At 41.8% G+C, this 23,196-nt stretch overlaps 2 protein-coding genes across 4 annotated transcripts; both read left to right on the forward strand.

The window, feature by feature from the left end:
- The first annotated feature begins 1,756 nt into the window (after positions 1–1,756).
- Positions 1,757–15,004, forward strand: zdhhc7 (zinc finger DHHC-type palmitoyltransferase 7). Of its 2 annotated transcripts, none has more exons than XM_053426039.1 (8): positions 1,757–1,967; positions 3,559–3,657; positions 8,176–8,525; positions 9,444–9,568; positions 9,711–9,807; positions 10,477–10,558; positions 11,312–11,442; positions 11,562–15,004. In XM_053426039.1, the coding sequence occupies exons 3-8, from the start codon at positions 8,181–8,183 to the stop codon at positions 11,742–11,744; spliced, it is 963 nt and encodes a 320-aa protein (XP_053282014.1). In that variant the 5' UTR covers positions 1,757–1,967; positions 3,559–3,657; positions 8,176–8,180; the 3' UTR covers positions 11,745–15,004. The 2 variants fall into 2 exon arrangements, with proteins under 2 accessions (XP_053282014.1, XP_053282003.1); XM_053426028.1 differs by having other exon boundaries at positions 1,757–1,909.
- A 905-nt stretch (positions 15,005–15,909) lies between these two features.
- terfa (telomeric repeat binding factor a) lies at positions 15,910–23,124 on the forward strand. 2 transcript variants are annotated; one of them, XM_053426010.1, is made up of 13 exons: positions 15,910–16,316; positions 16,897–16,992; positions 17,888–18,009; positions 18,155–18,241; positions 18,998–19,138; positions 19,602–19,726; positions 20,017–20,559; positions 21,084–21,203; positions 21,372–21,488; positions 21,783–21,923; positions 22,316–22,395; positions 22,484–22,530; positions 22,833–23,124. In XM_053426010.1, the coding sequence occupies exons 1-13, from the start codon at positions 16,166–16,168 to the stop codon at positions 22,989–22,991; spliced, it is 1,929 nt and encodes a 642-aa protein (XP_053281985.1). In that variant the 5' UTR covers positions 15,910–16,165; the 3' UTR covers positions 22,992–23,124. The 2 variants fall into 2 exon arrangements, with proteins under 2 accessions (XP_053281985.1, XP_053281992.1); XM_053426017.1 differs by having other exon boundaries at positions 22,487–22,530.
- Positions 23,125–23,196: the final 72 nt, after the last annotated feature.

A 23,196-nucleotide genomic window follows, 5' to 3' on the forward strand; every position in this document is an offset into this window, starting at 1 on the left:
TGAAGAGTTAATAATCAAATAACCCTGCTTGTCTCTGATTGTTATTCACATGCTCTGATGTTTTCTGCTCTACGTCCAGGCTGGAGATGTTTAAGGGGGGGGGGGGGGGGGGGCACTTGAGGAGGCCTGTAGGAGGATGCAAGGGACAATTTACATGCTGTCACTGTGGCTGCTCCTTTGGCAGTCAATCGGATGTTCATCTAGCCATAATGGAGAGAGAGAGAGAGAGAGAGAGAAGTAGTTCTGGAAATGGAAAGGGCGTCAGTCCCCTGATTCAGCCTTTAAGCTGCTTTAGAGGATTGCTGGGGGGGGCGTTCTCTCCCCCGCTTTAACACAGACAGCTGATATTGTCTCTGAACCGGAACAGGAGAGGGCAGAGTCCTGGGCTTTCACTGCGCAGCTGCAGACACAGGGCAGGGAAGGGCCAAGCTGCTTTGTCTTGGTCTCATAATCCTCTCTTGGGAGACACGTGACAGTGGAGAGCGCAGCCAGGAAGGTCCTGCTGCTCCCTGCTGGGGACGCACTGCTACGAGTGGGCCCTTGCACCCTGGGCAACCACAAGAAACCCTGTCCAGGTCCAGCTAAATCATTTACTGAGTCAGACTGTGGGCTCTATTTTAATAAACAAGGCACAAGTGCATTTAAGGTGTGTCCCAATCAACATATGCCAGTTAAACATTGGGGGAAAAAGACGCATGGTTCACAGGGGGTTAGGGTTAGGGTTAGGGTGTTTTGGGGTCAAATGGAATAAAGGAGGGAAAGACACACACTCTCAAAACATTATAGTATAACACACATAAGTATTAAACATAGAAGTAGAATCCAAGTACTTAAAAGGTAAGGAATAGTATAACATTATTTGATAAGACAGGAGCGCCTGTGGAGCAATAATCAGCAGTGATTATCATCTGCAGCAACCCACTAGATAAAGTGCATTAAAAAAAATACTATCCTGGAATCTGGTTGGTCTCGTCTTTGCACATTTCAGTCTCTTTTGAGAAAGGAGAACATTAAAAGGGCAGTTAGCTGTTTACGAGGGGTCCCTAATAATCTAGACACCCCAAAAAATGACACCAATATCATCCAGCCTGTATTATATTGAATTTCAAGGCCACGGTTATTGTAGCGATTTCCAGGAGAATTCTCTGAGTTTGGGGCTTTTGAGAGACAGACTGGGTTCAGATCAGGCAAACCGAAGCACTGTAAAATATTCATTCAGTCACTTGCTCCTCTCAAGTTTGGAGCTGCAGAACAGTGCAAGCTCAGCTGATTTGAGAACTGTCCACACAAAAATTATAAAGCTGTGACAGGAACTCATGAAGACACTGCAGATCCAATAAGGAAGTGAATGAGAATGAATGGTTCAAAAAATATATTCAAAAATGGTCAAACACTTCAACATCTTCTGAAAAAACGTTGAGTACATTCAAAAAACAATGGTTCTCTCCCTTAATGCACTTAAGACTAGTTCAGAACTGTAAGCAAACTATTCTGTTATTCAACAGGACAGGAACAAATAAACAAACAAAATAAATGAACAACTAGATAATACATGCTTTCCATGATTTATTATTAAGAGAGAGCAAGGGAACGAGAGACAGAGAGATGGGGGTGATGGAGAGAGAGAGAAAGAGAGAGAGAGAGTACAACAGCGCCCTGTAGTGGAGGTTTTCGCTGTTTATGTGGTTGTAATTCTGTGATTATCCACGGGGTGGCATCGTTCAACAATAATATTATTTGCTTGGACATTCGCGATTGACACCGGAGAAAGCCGAAGCGGACCCCGGAAGCTCCCTCGTTACTGGTCGGTCTGTCAGAGATGTGCCGCCGCCGCTTTGTAGCCGGAGCTTCTCTGACATTACTCTGTGTTATGAAGACGCCCTCAGCTAAATAAACCCGGAACATTGAGGTATGTCGGGAAACTGCTGTTCGGGAGGCTCGGCTTGAGCACTCGTCGCTAGCTGAAGGTATTAGCAGGCTAACCCTGTTAGCTTCCGCTCGTGGCTAGTGAGCAAGCGACACTTACCAGCCTTCGTGTTGGTGTATCTGTGTGTATGCGTGTATGTATGTGCGCGTGTGGGTGTATATGCGCGTGTCTGTGCGCGCGCTTGTTGTGCTTGTGTGTGTGTAATTCTCAGTCACGACCTTTCAGTTATCATTGCAGCGGAGCGGTTGAACCCGGGTCTTGTTGGTAACTGACAGCTTCACTGTCATGAGGATTTGAGCAGATGGAGGAGGGGGGTTGATGGGAGCTGGTGGGAGCTGGTGGGAGCTGATGGGAGCTGGTGGGAGCTGAGGGGCTGCTGGTGTGTGGAAGGTCTTTAATCTCAGTCACACCTCACTCACTAATCTGCTGAGGTGCTGCCGTTTGTGGTTGTCCGGGTTCAAGGTTAGACAGCCACCCTGTACCCACTTCTCGTGACCATAGTGGGTACATGTCCGTGTGGTGACCTCAGGCAGACTGACATGCATGTTCCTGCTGGTGTTGACTCACACCATGAAGGAGGAGGACCATCACTTTTCGATTTAAGGCCGATCCAGAGGGCAGTACATGTCAGTGCATTGCCTCTGTGGTGGGGGGGGGGGCTTTGCAAAGAGAGCCCAGCTACACCGAGGTGGTCCAACCCAAGGTGGGGGGGGGGGGGGGGGTGGCCAAAACTTAGATCTCGATAATTATTTTCATATCATTCGATATCGATAATCATCATTTAATGTCACAGTAATATTTGAGTAATACTCCTGAGTGAAGCTTGTGGTTTTAAGCTGTTCTTTATGAGAAACACTTGATAAACAACAAAACATTAAGTTTCCTTGCCCAAGTCACAACACTCAGAACTGGATTTATTTATCACCTCATGTTGGTCAATATTTCAAAGATTCTGTGATTACACTACAGACTGTCGGTGAATGATTCTCGTATTGTCCCCACACTGCTACCAATAGCTAGAATGATCGGAGTGTTTCCTGGGAGTAAAAAGCGAACACTTGGAAAATCATGGAACCTCATCTTTCAGTTTCTCTGAGCCTGAGAGGAAGCAGCCGTTGTGCAACGTGTGGTAACATTCATTTTGAGAAAACATGACCTCACCAAAGATTCATGTAAGCTTTTAAGTTACAGCTCATTTAATCTTCGTGGTTTCTTTTGCACAGTGAGGAGGTATAACAAAGAATCGATCAGCCTCCGATTTAGTTTTCAAATATGTTGCTGTTTATCAAGTGTTTGCTCAATAAGAAGAGTTTAAAATGTGGCATTTATTGTTATAATTATCAACATCGACTGATATGAAAATGTTTATCATTATATACTTTTTGGGCACGTCGTCCAACCCCACATTACAATGCTGTAAGCTATGACACAGTATATCGGAAGGTGTTTCCATTGTGTTGCCCACATTTGGTATTCACTGTTTCATCAATCAGTGAACATTACAGCTGTCGTAAAATGGATGAGACTGCATTCGTTTGAGTAAGCTGTTGTTAGTGAACTGGCATTTGAGTCTGTGTGTTAATCTGAAGTTGTAAAGACTTGACACATTCTTCTGTATCTGTCTTTTTTAGGTGACGACCTACATGCCAGTCTGCATGTGTGATCCGTTTTCAATGCTGGTCCAGGAGGTAAACCACACAGCATGCTATTGTGAAGAGGACACCTATTAGGTAGGTTGTCACTTGACTTTCACATCTTCTGGTTTCACAGTAAACAGGGAAAACAGCTTGCAAGGCTGGAAGAGTGGCATTCCTCCTGTCTTCCAGGAAGACTCCGGGTAGTGAGCAGACTTCTCCGTTCACTAGCAGAGAGCCTTTACCTGATTCGTCGTGTGCAGCCCAGTAAAATGTTTCCTAGTTTCATAGCTGTCTTTTTTTGTTGAAAACAAACGTGGCTTACATGTAAAATCACAACAAAAAAAAATTTAAAGTCTCACATTGCCATTACTCTCCAGAAATGAAACACAAGCCAAAGGGATAGACGATCTGAATAAATGCCCAGTTCAGTTAGGTTACAAATATTGAGTTTGGAGCTGAGTGAGTTACTTAACCTTGTGGTATTTGATAAATGTTTGTATCTCCAGCTGCTGTCAAACATACACTGAACTCCGGATAATCTCCTGAAATGATCTGGAGGGGTTGAATGTGAGAACGCAAGGACGGGTGTTGATGACGTTTGTTGATGGCCTTTCGCACTGTTACCTTTTCCTCAAGTTCTGGGAATATTGTACTGAAGCCAAGCGATTCTTTATGCAGGATGACAGTGAAGTGAGTGAGTAGCTGTGTTTGTCAGGGAGAAGAGAAGAAGCGAGATGAGGGGGAGATGAGGGGGAGATGAGGGGGACCGGTGGCTCTTGTGTTGTGCCCTCTGACGGGGAAGGGCAGACAGCTGGAAAAGCAGCTGCTGTAGCTTTAATGGACCTGCCTTCCATTGACCACAGAGAGATCAATATGTCTTAAATTAGCCAGCGTTTTTCTGCCCTCCTAAGAACAACATTCATTTTCATGTTTAACAAAAAAACAGCTGCGGTCAGCATTGGTGATGTGGCACAATCAACCCTATTTTGAATTCAATAAACATGTCATGTAAACAAGGACACTCTTCGTCAGACACACACAGAGACTCTACACAGCATTACACTTTGCAGGTCACAATCTTCTTCACATTACTATAATTATTCCTCATACTTATTTTGTCACGTATTTATTTTTGTGACATTTCTTGATGAGGATTTGACTGAGATTAGTGTTAATAGGGGATTTTAATTCAGAAAATGCTTGCTAGCATTTCTCCTAAGCATCTGTGGTTTCACTCGCATTCAGCTTTGTGAATATCTGCTCATCCCAGCACGTGTAAGACTAGTAGCAATGTCAAAGCCAATCAGCTCTTGTCTGTCAATGCATTAGCCTTTAGGGTAACGGACAGTATTTTGTGCCTTCCGGTGTAAACAGCATATCCAGGCCAACACTCTGTCCTCCTTTCACTGTGCACTGTTTACTGGCCGAGTTTCTTTTTTCACACAAGTCCAACGTTTCTCCACACACAACACAAGCTGCTATCTGCATATGAATGCAGATAAATCTAAAAGCCGATAGCAGATGCTTTCCGATCATTGAGTTGCACTTCTTGTGCTCTCCACACGGACTGTTTACTTCCCTGCAACCAAATTCTGCTAAAACCCGATTGGTCAAACTAGAAACAAAATCCACAAAGCTTCCAGCCCCATAATCCTGCCCCTCGCCCACAGATGCATATTTACACGCACAATCTGTTTAGAGATTACACTGCTAGGGTTCTTGTGCATGTGCCATGAGTTATTCCCCAACCGACTCCAGTTGATTGTTACTGATTGAGACCCTTGTCTCTTATATTTCCCCACTGACCAACATTTAGAATGGTCTCTGTTTTTTTATCGTCATTGCAACACACTGCTGTGATTAATTCAACTGAAGCAAAGTGTGAATCAAGTCAATGAGTCATTATCAACTTTCAAACCCTGAGACATTTCGTCCTTTCCGGTTCATTTATTTGCCAGATGATGCCAGATGATCAGTGACCCAGGTCTGGGTCACTGATCCAGACAATCTTTTTATGTACAAAATGAAATTCAATTGAAATTCAATGATGTTCTTCTCCCTCATGTCATCAATTTATACTGTGGCAGCTGTTTTGTTGTTTTTGTTTTTTACTCATATGCTCACTGGACTGTGTGAAATGGTAAAAATTTCACATCCTAAAAATAGATATCTTTGCAAATTACTTTATCTTTTTTGACCATGCAAATTTGCAGGTGCAAGTTGTATCATCAGCCGTTGACTTCTTCTGCTCTATTATCTCTCTGCCAGATTGGCTGTCGTGTGCAACAGCTTTTTATACACAACAGGTGACTCTCGTCCAAATTCCCCTTCGGGATCATAAAACTGTATGTTTCCTTTTGTTGTCGTCATACAAAGTTCCTGCCTGCATCTGTGCTCTGTGAACATCTACTGAAAAGCTTATTGTGTTTTTGGCACCAGGGTCCAGTTTGTCTGAAACACTAGCCCAGCCATGACCTCGAGAAAATTCAACAGCAGCAACATTTCTTCATCCAATATTTTATCCTAATACAAATACACACTGAATGTAAACTCAGAATTAACAGTAAAGAAACAGTCGTCTTTGTATTAATTTGTCTGTAGTCTGGCTGCTTATATTTTTGAAGGCTTTTGCAACTTTGTTCACGTGTAAAAACTGTGTTTCTGTGTCAATTATTAGATGTCTGAATACAAAGCTACATTCTTGTCCTGGAGTTTTCTTGCAACATAGCCTGTGGAAGCAATTTTTAAGTCAGTTATATAGATGTAAAAATCTCAGTTAGCACTGCTGAAACCCACCATGACAAGTGCATACAGGTTTTCTAAAGGCGTTGCCAAAATAAAGTTAAGACCTTTTAAATACCACATGGAATGACATTTAAAACCTGATTCACCATCGATCACCAATAGTACGAAATATGTAGGAAACCTGAAGTAAGGATATGAACTAAAAGCATTTATTTTTATATCCCAGTTTTAGTGATTCTCAGCAGTACAACAAGTTATTGATCAAAATGAGGATGTATAACGGGAGTGCTATGTTTAGCACCCACCTGTCCTATAACCATGAAGTCACTGTGTGTCTGGACATTGAGAGATGTTCTCTGCTTTGGTCTTTCAGCTCCACAGGCTTCTTCTCCTTTTGCCTTTCAGTTTTATAAGCATTCGGACAACATCCTCTGTGATGGAAAGTTTTTGGATGCCAGCAGAAGAAGTGTGGTGTTTAGGAAGCAGTCTGGTTGGTTGGTCAGCAAAAGACTGACAGCTTGGCTCTGCACCCCCCTGCTAACTGGAAATGTCTCATTCAACTTAAATGCTGAGCAAAGGAAGCAGTCACTTTCCTTCAAAGCAAGAACACGACGTCAACAGATGAAACCAGCAGCTTCACCTTAAAAGTCACATCAGTTCTGTGGCTTTGTGAAGATTCAACAATGACTACTTTTACGTCTGGTTTTCCTCTATGCGATAATGCAAATTCATATTGTACTGCTGTATGTTCTATGTCAATAGAGTCAGCCAAAGACTTGTTCAAACTGATTTCAGTGAAATTCTTCAGGTTGGTGTGTCAGTTTCTCTGGCTTGCCTTGCCTTCTCTCTTGTAACACAGGTTTTAGTAATGATGCAGAATCAGGTCTCTTTTTACACCAAAATCCTAAAACCACAGGTTGTTCTGTATGTTTACCTAGCTCCTTGTTTTATAATTTTCTGCTGTCTCAGTGAGTCACAGCTCAGCCTGTCAGCAGCAGGTAACTGGGTCTACAGATTATTATTAGCCCGTATCTCTCATGCACATGTACTTCAGCTGCAGGATCAGTTTCCTAAACGGACCCAGGCGGCCATTGATTTATCTTGAATCCCTGGACATGGTTCTCTAATGACCTTGACATGAAAACAGAAGACAAAACCTCCAGTGACTCGCGTCTTATGTAATAACAGCTGCTCAGCTCAAAGGGCACTAAGCTTGAAGAGTTGAGTCAATGTTGAGCGACCTTACTTATACATTCACTTTTCCCCCATGTTTTACGATAATGTTTTTTTTTGCCGTACCAAAAGTGTGTTATAAATGTTTAACCTTGTTTTAATGATATACAATTGTAATTATAATCCCCTCATTACTCAATTCCCTTCGTCAAACATCTTTGCCACTCATTATTGTATTTTTCCTAACACACATTATCGAGGACCAAATCTGGCAAAAAAGATATAGATAAAAAAATGAATGATTTAAGAACACATACAAAAAATTATAAACGCAGCAATACAGAAGTTGATTCATTAAGAAATTAAATTAATAGATAAAGTTTGTGGGGAAAAGGCTAATTATTTATTAATTTGTTTGTATATTACTCTATTGATTTATTTATGCATTTGTGTGTATGCGTCCATATATGTGTGTATGTATATATTTATATATATATATATATATATATTTATGTATTTATTTCTATATATCAAGCTGTTTGATTTATTGATACATTTTTTGGGGCCAGTTTCGGTCCTCTGTAAAAGTTTGTAAAGTGTGTAGCTGTTAAACTAAATGCTGGATACATAATCATTTTATTGTGCGTCCGAAGCCCTAAATTCACTCTTCCTTTGACTGTGTCCCCTCTCTAGACAGGATGCAGTCTTCAAACCACCGACTGCGGGACATGGAGCAGCACCACCCACTGCTGTCGGCAGGTGCAGATGTGGAGACGGGCAGCATGGCAGCTGGAGTGATGGTTGGGAGTCCTCACGCGGACCACACCGCGGGGAACCGTACCCTGTGGTTCATTCAGGACAGCTGCGGCATGGTGTGTGCCGCCATAACCTGGTTCCTGGTGCTATACGCCGAATTTGTGGTGAACTTTGTCATGCTGCTTCCCGCCAAGAACTTCTGGTACTCACTCCTGAATGGGGCCACCTTCAACTCACTGGCTGTTCTTGCATTGGCGTCACATCTGCGCGCCATGTTGACTGACCCGGTAAGGATGTTAAAGAGAGGATGAGTGGGTGAGGTTGAGGACAGATTTGCAAAAAGGAGAGTACGAAATGTAACTTTGTTGTGTTAAGACTAGTTTTACTTAGATAAAAAATCAATATGGATCTTGAGAGAGAGTTTCAGAACAAGCAGGAAGCGCTCCCTGATGTAATCTGGGTACACTGAGATGATGGAGCTGTGTAGAGCAGCCTTCTACTGTGTCGACAGCTACAACAATTTAATTTCATCCGTGTCTGAAGTTTTTCAACCAAATATCCTCATTGTATCAAAGACCCCGGAACAAAGTCTGTAACTTGTTTATGTTTCCACCATATCTGAACGACTGTGATGTTCTTGGACCTTTCATTTAAGGATCTAACAACGTTTATTGATCCCAGCAGAAATGTTTTTCAAATTTGAATCAAACAATTGTGTGCATTTCTACTTTTCTCTTCAAAGTTCAGATAAATGAATACAGTTTCTGCCAACCACAGCAGCTTATTTTTCCTCTTGTGTGATTCGACACCTTGTCGTGATTTCCAAGCAATCGATTATTTGGATTCCTTACCTGCTGGGATGTGAAATGACACAGAGCCAGAGAGATCCTCCTGCCGTTATTAACATTGTGACTAGTCTCTGTGTGCGCTAATCTATAAAACTAGGGTTTTGACTCCGCTCTAAGTGCAAGTTTATCCTGAATTGTGTCAAGCCACAGAAATTAGAAATAGTCAGTGTATCTAAAATCTTCAGTTGAAATGTTAACATCCAGTTCGACTTGACTCTCAAAGATCTGTAGTTATTGAACAAGTCGTTGGTGTTTTAAATCCTGAATTAAGACCCTTTCACTTGTGTTAGCCTGTGCCACCTAACATTTCTTGTATGTTTCTTGTAAACTATCAGCCTTTGTCTTTCACTGACTTAGGGGGCAGTTCCTAAGGGCAACGCCACCAAGGAGTACATGGAGAGCTTGCAGCTGAAGCCTGGTGAGGTTATCTACAAGTGCCCGAAGTGCTGCAGCATCAAGCCTGAGAGGGCGCATCACTGCAGGTCTGTGGAGCTGTCTGTGAATGTGTTTTTCAAACATTTGTATGCACATATTTTTGTGTAAACAGCGGAGCAGTGTAATTGATGACATTAGCATTAGCCGTCAGTGTGTGATGCATTAACATCTTCTCTCTCCTGCCTGCAGTATTTGTAAAAGATGTATCCGGAAGATGGATCACCACTGTCCCTGGGTCAATAACTGTGTGGGAGAAAAGAATCAGAGATTTTTTGTTCTTTTCACTGTAAGTACACAGAAGTACTCATGGAGTTCTCTCTTTAATTCTAACAACAGGGTGTTATAGATGACTTAATGTTATTTATTTATTGTTTAATATTTACATGTGAAAATACCATTTATCTTGACTTTCACATGCTATTTTTCACATTTATTTACTAATCCACATTTATAACTTTTTTTTTACATTATTTATATCGAACTAAAGGGAAAAATAATTTCATCCCAAAATGATCTTGCTCTTAATTCATGTTGAAATAACCATCTGCAGTTCATAACTCTGCAGTGATGAAGTGCACAGCATACACATGTCTACATGAAATAGCCATTTGTTACTGTCCTGACAACATCAGCACTTTTTTATGGCATCATATGCTGACAGGTACATTTTTATGACAAACATAAAGCCGTCACATATGGCTGAGCTGTGCAAGGTTACAGCACGGCTCCATTTAAATTTTGCTCTCCTTTCAGCCTTCAGAGAATGCGTAGATCACCTTAAAATATTATATATTTGATCAAACTGAAAGTCTGAAGGCTTTATAGTTTGATGGTCAACATGAAATTAAAAAGCTGCATTACCACAGTATACACAAACCCACCTGGTGAGAGTGGAGTGACTCCTCCTTTTTGCCTGATCTCACTGTCTCCCCCTCTTCTGTTTTCCCCTCAACAGATGTACATATCCTTGATATCTGCCCATGCCCTGGGCCTCAGTGGGATGCACTTCTTCAGCTGTATTAAAGTCCAGTGGAACGGTGAGGCCTCTCTGTCTCAAAGCGTCAACTACAACATGAGTTTGGGTCAAACCCAGGAACACAGAAACTGATGGATGTGCAGCTTAAGAGTGAGAAACACAATACAACAAAAGATTTAAACAGTTCAGAGAGATTAAGACATTAGGAGCCGAGTGTGGAGGAAAAGGAGAGAGATTCTACTCCGGTTGTAAGAGCTTGATCTTTTCTTCCTCCGTGTAGGAGTGAACCAGAAAATGAAGGTGATATCTCATTCTTAGAAATCTAATTAATGCTGCCCTCCACAGAACGATACTCTGACTCCGCAAATAAATATTTTCCACCAAGTGTTTTTCCAAACAATCCGTCGTTCTGGGCCAATGCGGGAGATGCAAAATGACAGTAAATGGAGTGAGAAATCCAGCTAGTTAGAAATGGATAATGGGTTTGGTTATGATGGAATAGTTACTGTGTGCACATCCAGTCCATAACGCTTAGGTCAGGCTGCGACAGCAGCTAGACAGGAATGAGGGAACACACACACACTGGATTATTAGTTTCCACAACTTAATTTGACCTAAAGAGGCAACATTTCAGTGTGGTAGTTTGTGACCCAGAGGATTTCACCCTTTTGTCTATTTTGGCTTCTAGGCCATTGGCTTTTGGGACATTTCATATTCAAGATGAATTATTAATTTATTGTGTGTTTTATTTGATATTTTAGTTGTTCTATGCAAAATGTAAAAAAAAACTGTCTTCTTCTCTTTCTCTGATCAGAGTGCAGTGAGTTCTCTCCAGGGGCGTCAGTGCTGCTCCTCATCTTCCTCTGTCTCGAAGCCATCCTCTTCCTCACTTTCACAGCCGTAATGTTTGGTACACAGATCCACTCCATCTGCAACGACGAGACGGTCAGTGCTCTTTCCCATGTTAATGAAGTTGTGTATATTACCAGGTAAATGAGCCAAAGCAAATAGCTTTAATTTGATGAGGAATCTTTTGTTTACAGACCTGTTTAAATGTCTTGCAGGAGATTGAACGTCTTAAAAACGAGAAGCCCACGTGGGAGCGCCACGTGAGATGGGAAGGAATGAAATCTGTGTTCGGGGGTCCACCATCTTTGCTATGGTGCAATCCTTTCACGGGTCTGCGTCTGCGGCGCGTGTTGCTGTTGACCCACGGCCGCCGCAGCGGGTCTGAGTTTTCAGTCTGATCCAGCTCATCAACACTTGATCCTCCCTACAGCTAGATTTATCGTACGCCCTCTCCTGATCTCGGGCTTAGATGGACCCCTGCTCCCTGAACCTGTCTCTCATGTGTGGGTGTCAGGCAGACTGGCTGCACCAGTGGGACCCCAGTGAATCAATCAACCACCACTGAGATTTGGAATCCTCTCTCTTACATGCGGACGGGTCTGCTGAGCAACTGGAATATTGTTTTTAACATAAGCAGCCCTTTGGTTTGTTTGTGTCTTTAGGATAAGCATGCAGTAAGTACAAAGTGAGTCTTTAAGTCCTTGTGAGACCATCCGAGCTGTTGTTTGAACTCAGCGTATGTACCTTCATTAAACAACTCCAGCAGTTTGTCTTCGCTGCTACGCACACGAGATTCAAGATTAGGGTTTTGATTTTTTTGGAGAGGAGATCAGCAATATGTCCTCCATCATCACTGGACCCAGACAAGGGAATCAAAACGGGGAAATACTTGAAAGTGTTGTGTCGGACCCAGACAAGGGGATCGCAGTGAAGGACATGCACCACTCGAGTGGATCTTGAGAAAGCAGCCTGGACACGGAGCACCATGGACATCATGAAGTATACTGTGCTGCCTTGATTTGCATGTATGACAGTTCAATCAGTCAGTATCTCTGCCAGAAAAAGAGACTTTTCTCTGTCTTCAAATGAATGAACAGGCAACTGTGAACACAAGCCTCATTCTTATTCAAGAGGACTGAGTGGCTTTACCTGTGTCTTCATCTCCTCCATCAGTTTTCCTGCCTCTGCCTGACATTTTTTAAAACGTAAAACAAGCCAGTATAAATGAATTCTCCTTTTATTTTTTATTTTTTTAACCTGCTGAAGCTTCTGTAAGCTTCATCACAGTGACCACACCTCGACAGTTGACCTTAATGACTCACTACGGAGGACTACAGTAATTCTAAATATTCATTTGGGGGGGAAATATCACAGTTTTGTATAAGTCATATACATGTGGTAAATTTTCCATTTCACTGCTCTTACATGCTGCTTAACGTCTCACTGTCTACAAGTGAAGGGTGACCCACAGACCAATGATACGCCTCCCTATGTTTTTTTTTATATATATATATATATATATATATAACCAAGTGATCAGGTTAAACCATGGATGCTGGAAAGACAGAATGTTCTGAAGTTATATAGGTTTTATTTCTACACAGTTTTGCTATATGTGGAAAACTGGAGGCTCTGTCTGTGTATAGTAGGAATCCACAGGAGAGAAGAGCTTGGGTAAGACTTCAGAGCATTTAAACCATGGAAAGCAACCCGACAACCCCCACCTCAATTCAGAGCCAAGTCTCGGACCTGGTTGCCTAGCATGCTCCTTGGCCACCGAGTGGTTCAACATTTTGAAAAAGAGAATTTAAAATACCCGTCCGACCTCCTCTGGCTCGTCGTGAGCTCATTCTTATCCCCAGGGTCCAGCTCCATTGTGTAGCCTGTGGAATTATAAAGGAGCTGCTTTGCAGAAAGAGGCGGAGGTACAGGGCTCATTATACAGACTGAACAAAGTCTCTGTGAGCTCAGCAGACGCTTGTGAGGCCTTTCCTACCTGACTCCACAAATGTCGGACTTGTGACATCATGCGGCAGGACAGAAGCAGATTCTCTCCCAGTGTCGCTAGGACACTTAATCCATGCCTTCAAAATCATTCTGTCAAGTTAATTTATTAGCTTGAAAGATTTTTTGTTATTATTGCCATATTTATGAAAGTGTTTCTCACTTTGTGACGACTGTCTCCTGTTTTTTTACTCTACATAAGTCATGGGCCTGTTTGCACTGGATGAATGTGGCTTTTTTAAGTCAGGAGTTCCAAGATTTAAAGTCAAGTTCTGACTGATGGGCCGTTATAGTGTTGTAGAATCAAGATTCTCAAAAGTCTCGTTTTTTTTATGGCGTGTTAGACAATATATTGCTGTTCGTTCTCATCTGTGGTAGTCAGGAGAAGAAAGTCCTCTGTTTACACTAAATGATGATATCTGACGCTCTATGGCCATGATGCTTTTAAACAAACGCTGTCATTCGAATGTAAGAGTTAAATATTTCAGGACTAAGGGACACGTTGCAGAAAGCTAACTGATATCAGGGGATTTTATTCATGCTGGCCTCTTATTTCTTGTTTTATTTTGCTAGACTGCATCACGTCAGTTGACTGGATATACATGTTGGAAAATCACTTTCCTGCTCAAGCAGCGTCATACTGTGTCAGTATTCAGCAAGTCCCTTGTGCTAACGTACTCAGTGTACTTTTTAACCGGTGTAAAAATCATAGGCATTAGACAGATTGTATTGTATTTTAAGGCTTCTCAGAAAACGACATCATGCTGTTAAGTTCTGTAGATGCACCAATATCTTGCTGATGAATCGACCGCTGTTAAATGAATAATATTTGCGAGTATTAAGGGTAAAACTACATCCAGAGCCACTCAGAGGCCGATTAACTGATTAACACAAAATGCCTTTACACTACAAGAAAATATCTGAGCCCTGACTTAATGTAACACTGGCAGGAGTCACACACAGCTTAACTTTAACTAATATCTGAGGTCTCAGAGCTAACGGATTCATATCATGTGATGAGTGGTGTAAAATGTTTGCCCTGGCTTGGTTGATGTTAACAACTACATGACTAGAGGGTAGTTCTGCTTCATGACCAAACTCACATGTTAAAATGATCATGTCTTGAGGTGAGATTCTGTTACAGGGTATGTAGTTTAACATTCAGCAAAAGAATAAATTAATGAGGATTTTAAAGGGTCATAGTGGTAAATGTATTTTGAGCGATTCTCCACTTTTCTGTTTGACTAAGTAAAACAACGATCAAAATGGAGAGAGAGCTGTAGGACACGTGAAACTGTGTAAACCAATACAACACTACTCTGTCAAAAGGTTTTTCTCACACTAGTTTGGGATTTTTGTGCCGAAATTCTCAGATAAAGATCATTTTGTGATGTATAGTAGAGATTTTTAACAGGCTGGAGGTTCCACCACAGATTTACCATCATTACCAACATTGCCATGAGAAGGTGCAAAATGTTTTATTTCCTCCAGAACAAAAGTCCTTCAGCTTTATAAACAAACTATAAAAGTTACTATTAACAATATATAAATGGAATGTTTTATTCAAGCTTTTTTAAATTAATGTGTCACAATCTTTTAATGTCTTCTATCTTTAATGTCATTCTTTTGCATAATAAACTTGATTAAAATCATAGATTGTGATCGATTGTCCATAATTAGCTATTTCTTATGTTATTCCTGAGTTTTGTTTCTGGATATTGTGTAAAGTGTGGGTTTCACTCTGACACAACATACTGATATCCATTTTATCCATCAGAAGACGTAGTATAGATGAACTGGAGAAAATGACGGCTGCGGGAACTAAGAAACAAGATGCAGTGAAGTGTCAGCGAAACATTTTGCGTCCCGAAGGTTATGCAAATACTCCTCTATGAAAATGAGCCACTTAGTATAAAACTGAGTAGAGTCCATCCCTCCATCAACAGTTCTCTTTTAGTCAATTAAGCTGCACCACTTTTAACACTCTCATAAAAGTCGCCATCAGATGATTTTGTTCATCAAGATCCCTGAATTATTTCCTGGGAAAAGTGAATGTTGTAAAACACCCTATCTCAAAATGATACAGAAAATTTTAAAAAGAAATCCCTGGATCCATTTACTGATCCGGAGCTTCACTAAAATGTAATGAGTTCTCTCCTCACCCCGACACTGCATCCTTCCACCAAGTCACATGGAAATCCGTCTAGTAGTTGTTGTGTAATCTTGCACACAAACAAGCAGACAGTGGAGAAAGCATAACCATTGTGGCGGTTGTATTGATATATATATATATAGAAAGAAAAATAAAATCAGGCAATAAATCAAACTCTGAACATTCAAATGAAAACAGTGTTAATGGAGATATAACTACAATGTGATATGCAACAAAACTTACGTGATACTTAAGCCATAGTATTATTAATCAAATTCAACGTCATCATAAATAAGAAAATCTAATTCAAAACCTTAGAGAAGAGACAAACTATTGTCCAGTAGGTGGCGGTGTGGTGATTTCTTCTGGTGAGATCTGCCAATTAACATCCAGAGGAGGAAGTGGTGTTCCCTGAGTGAGGGCTCTCAGGCCGCACGCTTTCTAGAGTCTTGATATAACTCTGTGTCGTTAATGTTGAACACGACAAATACTGATTCCTCCTGATTTCACGATACAAAGTCATCATTCTTGTTTTTTCTCGGCCTTTAAATAGCTTCTGTCGTGACCCTGAAAAACTAAACTAAGGGAACAGAGCACCTCCCTCTCCCCGCGTCATCAGCTGCGCAGTGAACGCGGTTCAGCTTCCGCCGACACGATGCGAATATGGCGGCAAAGGCAGCTGCGGACGGTGTCAGGACCGAGGAGGAGAGCATCGTCAACCGCTGGATAGTCGACTACTACCTGTCCCTGGCTCTGCAGGCGTTCGACCGGGAGCAGTTCACCGACCTCTGCAGCATTAAACATGTCGTGGACAGTAAGTGAGCGGCCGGCCGCCATGTTTGGCTCCCGTTCGGCGCCGAGCTGTACTTTGTGGAGTTCAGGTGTCGCCACAACTTCACACTGTTCTGTTCACCGGGTCACTTTTTGTGACGTGGCTCCATCTGCCTTTTAATTTAGTTTCAGTTTCCAGACCTCGTTTTGTTATAAATCACGTGAGCATGCCAGTCCTGTCCAGTGCTCAGGTTTCCAGACTGACAGTGAGGTTCTGTGTCACAGTATAACACGAGATGATCCTTTTATTAGTCTCACAACAGCAAAGACACCAGCCCCAAAATACACATCAGTAAAGTAATCATAAATGCAGGGGAAATATAAATAGAGTAGAACGAGTTAACAGAGGAATGTGAGAATAGATTCAGTGTGACTGATTGTACATGAATCGCACAGACAGAAATGCACACACTGGTCTACTGGCTGGTTTCTCACTCTTTTCCTGCACATCCTCACGATCTTCCTTAAAGACATAGATTGGACTGAAGACCACAGAGTGTGTATTGTTTACTGTGCATGTGTGTTCAGTAGAAGTGACCTGTGTGTTCATTGTCTTGTCACAGGTGTCTTGGATCGGACTCTGGAGTCCACGGATTCAATGCCAACAAAGATCCGTGTGCTGGAGTTTCTCCTCCTGATAAACGAGGGTGAAAGACTCGGTGAGACTTGATGCAATCCCTGAGGGACCAGATCACAAGTGCTATCTGAGAAAATGCAGTAAATATCTGGATGCAGCCTGTTGTGTCCTCAACGCTTCCCCAGATCTGATCACTCAGACCATATGGGGTCTGTGACGCATGTGGCTTCATTCCTTTATCTGCGTGAATGCATTTGCGGGCCACATGAGAAGGAACCAATATTTAGCTAACGTCCTCTGACCTGCTACAGTTCAAACACATATTTATGCGTCTCAGTTTTCATATGTTGATCTGTTTGAATCACCTCACACTGATTGGCACTTTTCTTCAATAGTTGCTGCTCTCTCTCTCGAGCGCCCAAACATGTGTTCCTTCACAAAGATTGTCATTGGACACATCTGTAAACTTAGACCGGGTGAGAGGGTAAAACATCATTTGATCTTTTGCGCACACAAACGTCTCGGCTCTTCTTGATGTGAGAGGTGGTGGACTAGTGGCAGAGAAATTGGACTATGGGCAGAAAGTTACGAGACCTTCTGGTTCAACTCCTCGCAGTGACAATAAAATCATACCTGGATGGAGAAACCCTGGATCTGTTCTAAAGTCCAAAGAGGACTCTCCCTACCCCCACTGTCTAAGTGCCCCTGAGCAAGGCACCTTACTCCCCCAACATCTGCTCCCCGGGCGCCGTGCATGGCTGCCCACTGCTCTGTGTTTCCTGCTATGTTCACCAGATGGGTTAAAAGCAGAGGACAAATTTCCCTCATCTGCATGTAGTGTGACTGTGACTGTGTTTGGGATCAATATATGTATCTTATCTTATGTGAGACAGTTCGAGTAGTTTAGCATCCATTCAGTTCTACTAGTTCATTGTAACTTGACACTCCAGTGAACATTGCTTTGTTCTTACCTGCAGATGTGTCGTCTGAGTCTATAACTGCTCTGGAATCAGCCTTAATGTTGCTTCAAGGCCTGAGCAAGGACTGTAGCCTCCCACAGCAGGAGATTGACAACGTGTGCACTTCCGTTAAAGAGATGGTAAAAAAAAACATAATTCATGCTCTGCACTGGTTCAACTCTTTCATTTTCAATTATAGTCTACCTTCCCAAATCAAAAGCCAAACGGTTTACATCATAATGCCAGTGCCGGAAAAATCAACTGACTAATTATTTTCGTCTTTAGATCGTGGTGATTCTCATCAAGAGCAACAAGTTTGACAAAGCTAAAGAGATGCTGACCAAGCACTTTCCCAGACCAATGGTTGGCAAGGTGAGTCCACCAGTGTCCTGTTCACTCAGGGGCTCAATCATTTCAGTGAGTTGAATTAGGATTTAAGTTATTGGCTCCTGCATGTGATGATAATTTGACCTGCTGAAAGAGGCTTCTGAAATAATGAGATTTGAGAATAATAGTCTTTTAAGAGTATTTTATTCCTTGCTCTGTGTGTGTTATCATTTCCATTAAAATGTGTACATTGATCATACTGTGTATATAGTTTTAGTGATGGAAGTGTTGGAATAATGACTGCGTTCACATGCAAGCTAGTATCCTGATTATTATCAGGTTTTTGAAGTATCCAGTTTTTGAGTTAAAGCTGGTAGCAAGGTCATATCCCTAAGAATCACTTCTATTTTGCTTATCATGCATACAGGGATATGAAACAGCAGATTTCTCAAGCACCATATAAGAAATCTGGTAAGATATATATCTTGGGGATATATATATATATATATATATAATCAAAACCAGGATCAGCCTCATAACAGAGATGCCAATGTGTATGTAAACAAAGTCAATGAGGAAGTAGGTGGGATGTTGACTCAGCAGATAATCAGTAAGTTGAGGAGATTCTGTGCTGAGCTCAAATGGGTTTTAAGTGACACCACAGAATATCATTGCTGCTACAAACCACGTGAAATACTGTTTGTGTTGTCTATTCTACAATGTTCACAAAGATGCTAGAATGCATTTGTTCAAACGGGTTTAGTGCGTGCTGTGTTTCACCTAACTGCTCTTGTGTCCTAGAAAGCTATATTCATGGGTCTCATCAATCAGAGGAGTAAAACACATGAAGTCATCCAACAAACTGACTTCCGGCAGTTCAAGAGAAAGATGTTCTCCTTCTGCCAGAGGCTCTGCCCGTTCTCCGTTCCTTTTCTGCACAAGGTGTGTTGGGGTGTTTCAATGGAAATGTTTTGCCTGTGTTAACCTTAAAGGGATAGTTCACCCAAAAATAAAAATCCACTCATAATCTACCCACCCCTAAGCCGATGGAGACGTGAGTATAGTCCACAAAACACTTCTAGAGTCTCAGGGGTAAACAACGCTGCAGCCAAATCCAATACAATTGATGTAACTGGTGACCAATCCTTTAGAAAAGTACAGACAAGGCCTCGATACTGTTTGTGTGGTGTCTGTTAACCCGACATTCAAATTTCACTAAAACTCATGTCATTTACACAGTGTTACTCTGCTACCGGAGTAAGGATGCCAAACGATAATGAGTGAATTTAAATGGTGAACCATAAAAAAATGTTCAGCCAACACACAGATATGACACTGTCGTGCCTTTGGGCTACGTACATGTCTTGATCATTTTTTGTGTTTTCTGTTTGTTTGTGTTTACTAGGCAGCAAAACAGCTGATCGATACCCGACTCTCAGAGCAGGATGACAGGGCAGCCGGACCTGATGAGCAAGAGCAGCCTGGCCCGTCGTCTACTCCACAGATAAACACTGTCCTGGTCCTATCATGGTAGATGCTCTCTTTCGCTCCCAACTAACTTCAGTTCTTTTCATAGAAGCTCATCATTAATGTGAAAATACCAACATTTAGCTTTCATGATCATTCTACAAACTGTCTCTAGCCCTGTCATCACTGTACACCAGTATTACATGCTTATATATACTGTAGTAATTCAGAATTGTAATTCTAATATCACAAGAATAAAGGTTATACTTTTAAAAGGGTTAAAGCCAGACAATTATTTTTTGTCCCAAGCATTCACTTCAAACTCCTTATCTTGTCTCTTTCTTATCTCCCAGTAAAAATAATATTATCCAGAGGACCAGACTGGAGGCAGCCTACAAGATGCTGGCTTCACTATCGGATATGAGGACATTTGCTCAGCTGGAGGAAGAGGTTGAGAGGGAGGAGCAGGAAAGAACAGCTGACCTTCTTCTGCGCCTGTCACCTAGTTTGAAGGAGGATGCCAGTCTGGACTCGGAGCCGGACGCTGTGTTTCAGAGAGGCTCGGGCAGCCCGATGGAGGCTTCAGTAGCAGACCAACCGCCACAAATGGAGGCTGCTCCTCACACACAGGCAGGTTCACTCTCAAAGTCATCCACAACACCACTGAGGACCAGGCGGCTATACACCGTGGCACGACTGGTAGTCGAGCCGGACAGCCAGTCGAGCTCACAGTGCACAGTGGCCTCACCGGAGATAGACCACCAAGTCCTTGAAGTGGAGTCACAACAGTCGCCGACTCTAGCCGATGAGAACTCTTCGCAGAGCCTACTGATTGACAACGAGGTTACCAAACCCTCCAGGAAGCCGCGCACCAAATCCTCCGGTCTTCGCAGCAGGTAATTAACAATAAATAAATATATGCAGCTCAAACTAGGGGACCACTCCCCAAAGCTGCAAGTTAGTTGAGATGATGGTTTTGACTTGAGTAGACTTTGAGTCACTGTCTGCTGAGGTCTGGAGACCTGTCTGAACATGAGATAAGTTTATGATGTATCAAAGTAGCATGTTATGATGCATGCACTCATTAAAATGGTACATTCATGAAAACACATTCAAAGTTTACAAGCTCTGAAATAAAAGTTGTACAATAGAGGAATTCATTTATATTTTGTAGTAGTTGGCCAGTTTCTAAAAACTAAAGCAGTGAATTTTACAAGAATCATTGACATTACCTATATTTCTGAACATTTCCTGAAGAAGAAAGCCTAATCTAAAGGGAAACGATTTGTATGCAGACTCTCATGGTGTAGATTGTGTTTTTTTCACCCGGACCTTGTAGACCACATCGCTTCATCGTAATAGTTTGCTTTTGTATTCCTCGGTGAGTGTTGGTCACTAAAACACTGTTCTGTCACATCAGAGCCTCGACGAGATTGACAGTGTTGTCAACAGACAGCGAGAAGGAGCTCCCCGTCTCTGGGGCCAACAAGGAAAGTTGTGTGGTGGAAATCCATAACCGGTCCCACAGTTCAATCAGGAGGTAAATCTGAATGTGCATCACCTCACTCTTTATCTTCTTAAGTGCACTGTATGTCTAAAAAAACATGGCGACTATATTTGATTTACTTTGAGAGAAAGTAATAATTTCTGGCAAAACAGATCTATTTCCCTTTCCTGTATAATGTTTGACTCTACTCTCATCATGCAGCAACTCCCCCAAGTCACAAAATGGAGGTGAAACCTTAAACAGTGAAGACCAACAGGAGTCGTCTGCCTGCTTCAAAACCCCAAAGAAAACTGAGAAGTCCAGAGTTTCTATCACCAGGTAAGTCCAGATACATTATCAAACCTTATGTTGTCACTACAGCTGTTTTCATAACAGGGATCCAGAAAATTGAGTCTGGACATTTTCCAGAGTTTGCCATAACATTCATGCGAGGGCTCACTCTGACATTTTACTAAGGGAGTGGAAAATGTCCAGAGCAGCTGACTCTGACATTTGTGTTCTCACACACAGCACGTCTGGAACATTTCTGGATTTCAGTTCATGTTGGAAAGAAGCTTGTTAGTCTGGATTTGAGGATTCAAAATGTCTGACAAACTGCTGTAATTTACACAGCGATCGACAAAATGACAGTGACAACATAGAATCTTCGTTGGACAGCTCGCCCAGTGTGTTCCCTCGTCACCCCCGCCCTCAGACCAGCTCCACTCCACACAAGGACTCAGCTCAAGATAAAGACCCCTCCCGTTCAAAATGGTACTTAAGTTTACACCAGTTCACTCCTACTGCTAATTAACTTAAAAAAACAGAATAGTTTTTAAATTTTTTTTAAAGATAATTCATTCGATTTTTGTAGCTGCCATTTGGATTAATGCACTTTTCCAAATTCACATTGTGAAGACATGCATTTGTGGCCCTCAAAGTATTAATGAGGGTTTTTAAAAATGGCATAAAATGTCAATAATTAACCATGTTTATTTACCTTTTACAACACACTACCCAAACATACACAGAATTAACCAATATATGCTCCAGAATAGTTAAATATTAGAATCGTAATGATGTTTGTAATTGACATTTAGTTTTTTGAATGACCATTATGGATCAGGGTGCCAAACACTGAAACCAAACCTTTGTCCTGTTCATAGGAAACGCCTGTACAGTACCGCAAAGGAGAGCAAGGACACGTGGAGCGATGAAGAAACGCATTTCCCCTCCAGAAAGAACAGTGGGAATATTTCATCACCTTATCTTCCTTGTAAATGTTGTTGGGACAATCATGTTCATGTAGTAATATATATTTTCTTTTTCCTCAGAAGGGTTGCAAGAGAGCACCATTTCAAATTCAGGCCACAGGAAGAATGTAAGCATAATAAGACTTGTATTTGTCATTCTCACAGGTCCAATTTATTTCATTATGTCCTTAAAGATGGTTAAAAAATGGGAGTTACGAAAGCTAACTAGCCAATAAGCAACCACTGGTGTATAAAAAGGATTACATTGATTTGGTTGATTCTCTGCGCAGTGATCCAGACTTTGAATGTTGTGAAGTGTGAGCCCGCCCTGTTGCTTTACAATGCCACGTCAACAGCTAAAAGCATTGCTGCTTGTTTTCGACCTGTGACGGCAGCAGAAAAGTGACCACATGTTCCTGTTGTGTTGCAGAAGTGGACCGAAAGTGAGACTGCGATGTTGAAAGAAGGGGTCGAAAAATTTGGAGAGGGGAACTGGAGTAAGATAAAGTCAAAGTACTCCTTCAATGGTCGAACAAACGTCAACCTCAAGGACAGATGGAGAACGCTGAAGAAGTTAAATAAGGTCTAAAGTTCAAGAGGACCTGGTGCCATTAAATGGATTGTTATTGTTCAACTAAATCAAATATTTACTTTTTTCCCTGCATCATGCATGATGTTTGTACAGTTAACCTAGTTGAATAAACTTTGATTTCAGTTTGTGATATTGGTTGCTTCCTAATAAACGATGCATGCATTGTCACTGCAGACCTGTATTCAGCAGCAAGATCATCCAG

Source organism: Pleuronectes platessa, chromosome 1 (assembly GCF_947347685.1).
Source record: "Pleuronectes platessa chromosome 1, fPlePla1.1, whole genome shotgun sequence".
NCBI lineage: Eukaryota > Metazoa > Chordata > Actinopteri > Pleuronectiformes > Pleuronectidae > Pleuronectes > Pleuronectes platessa.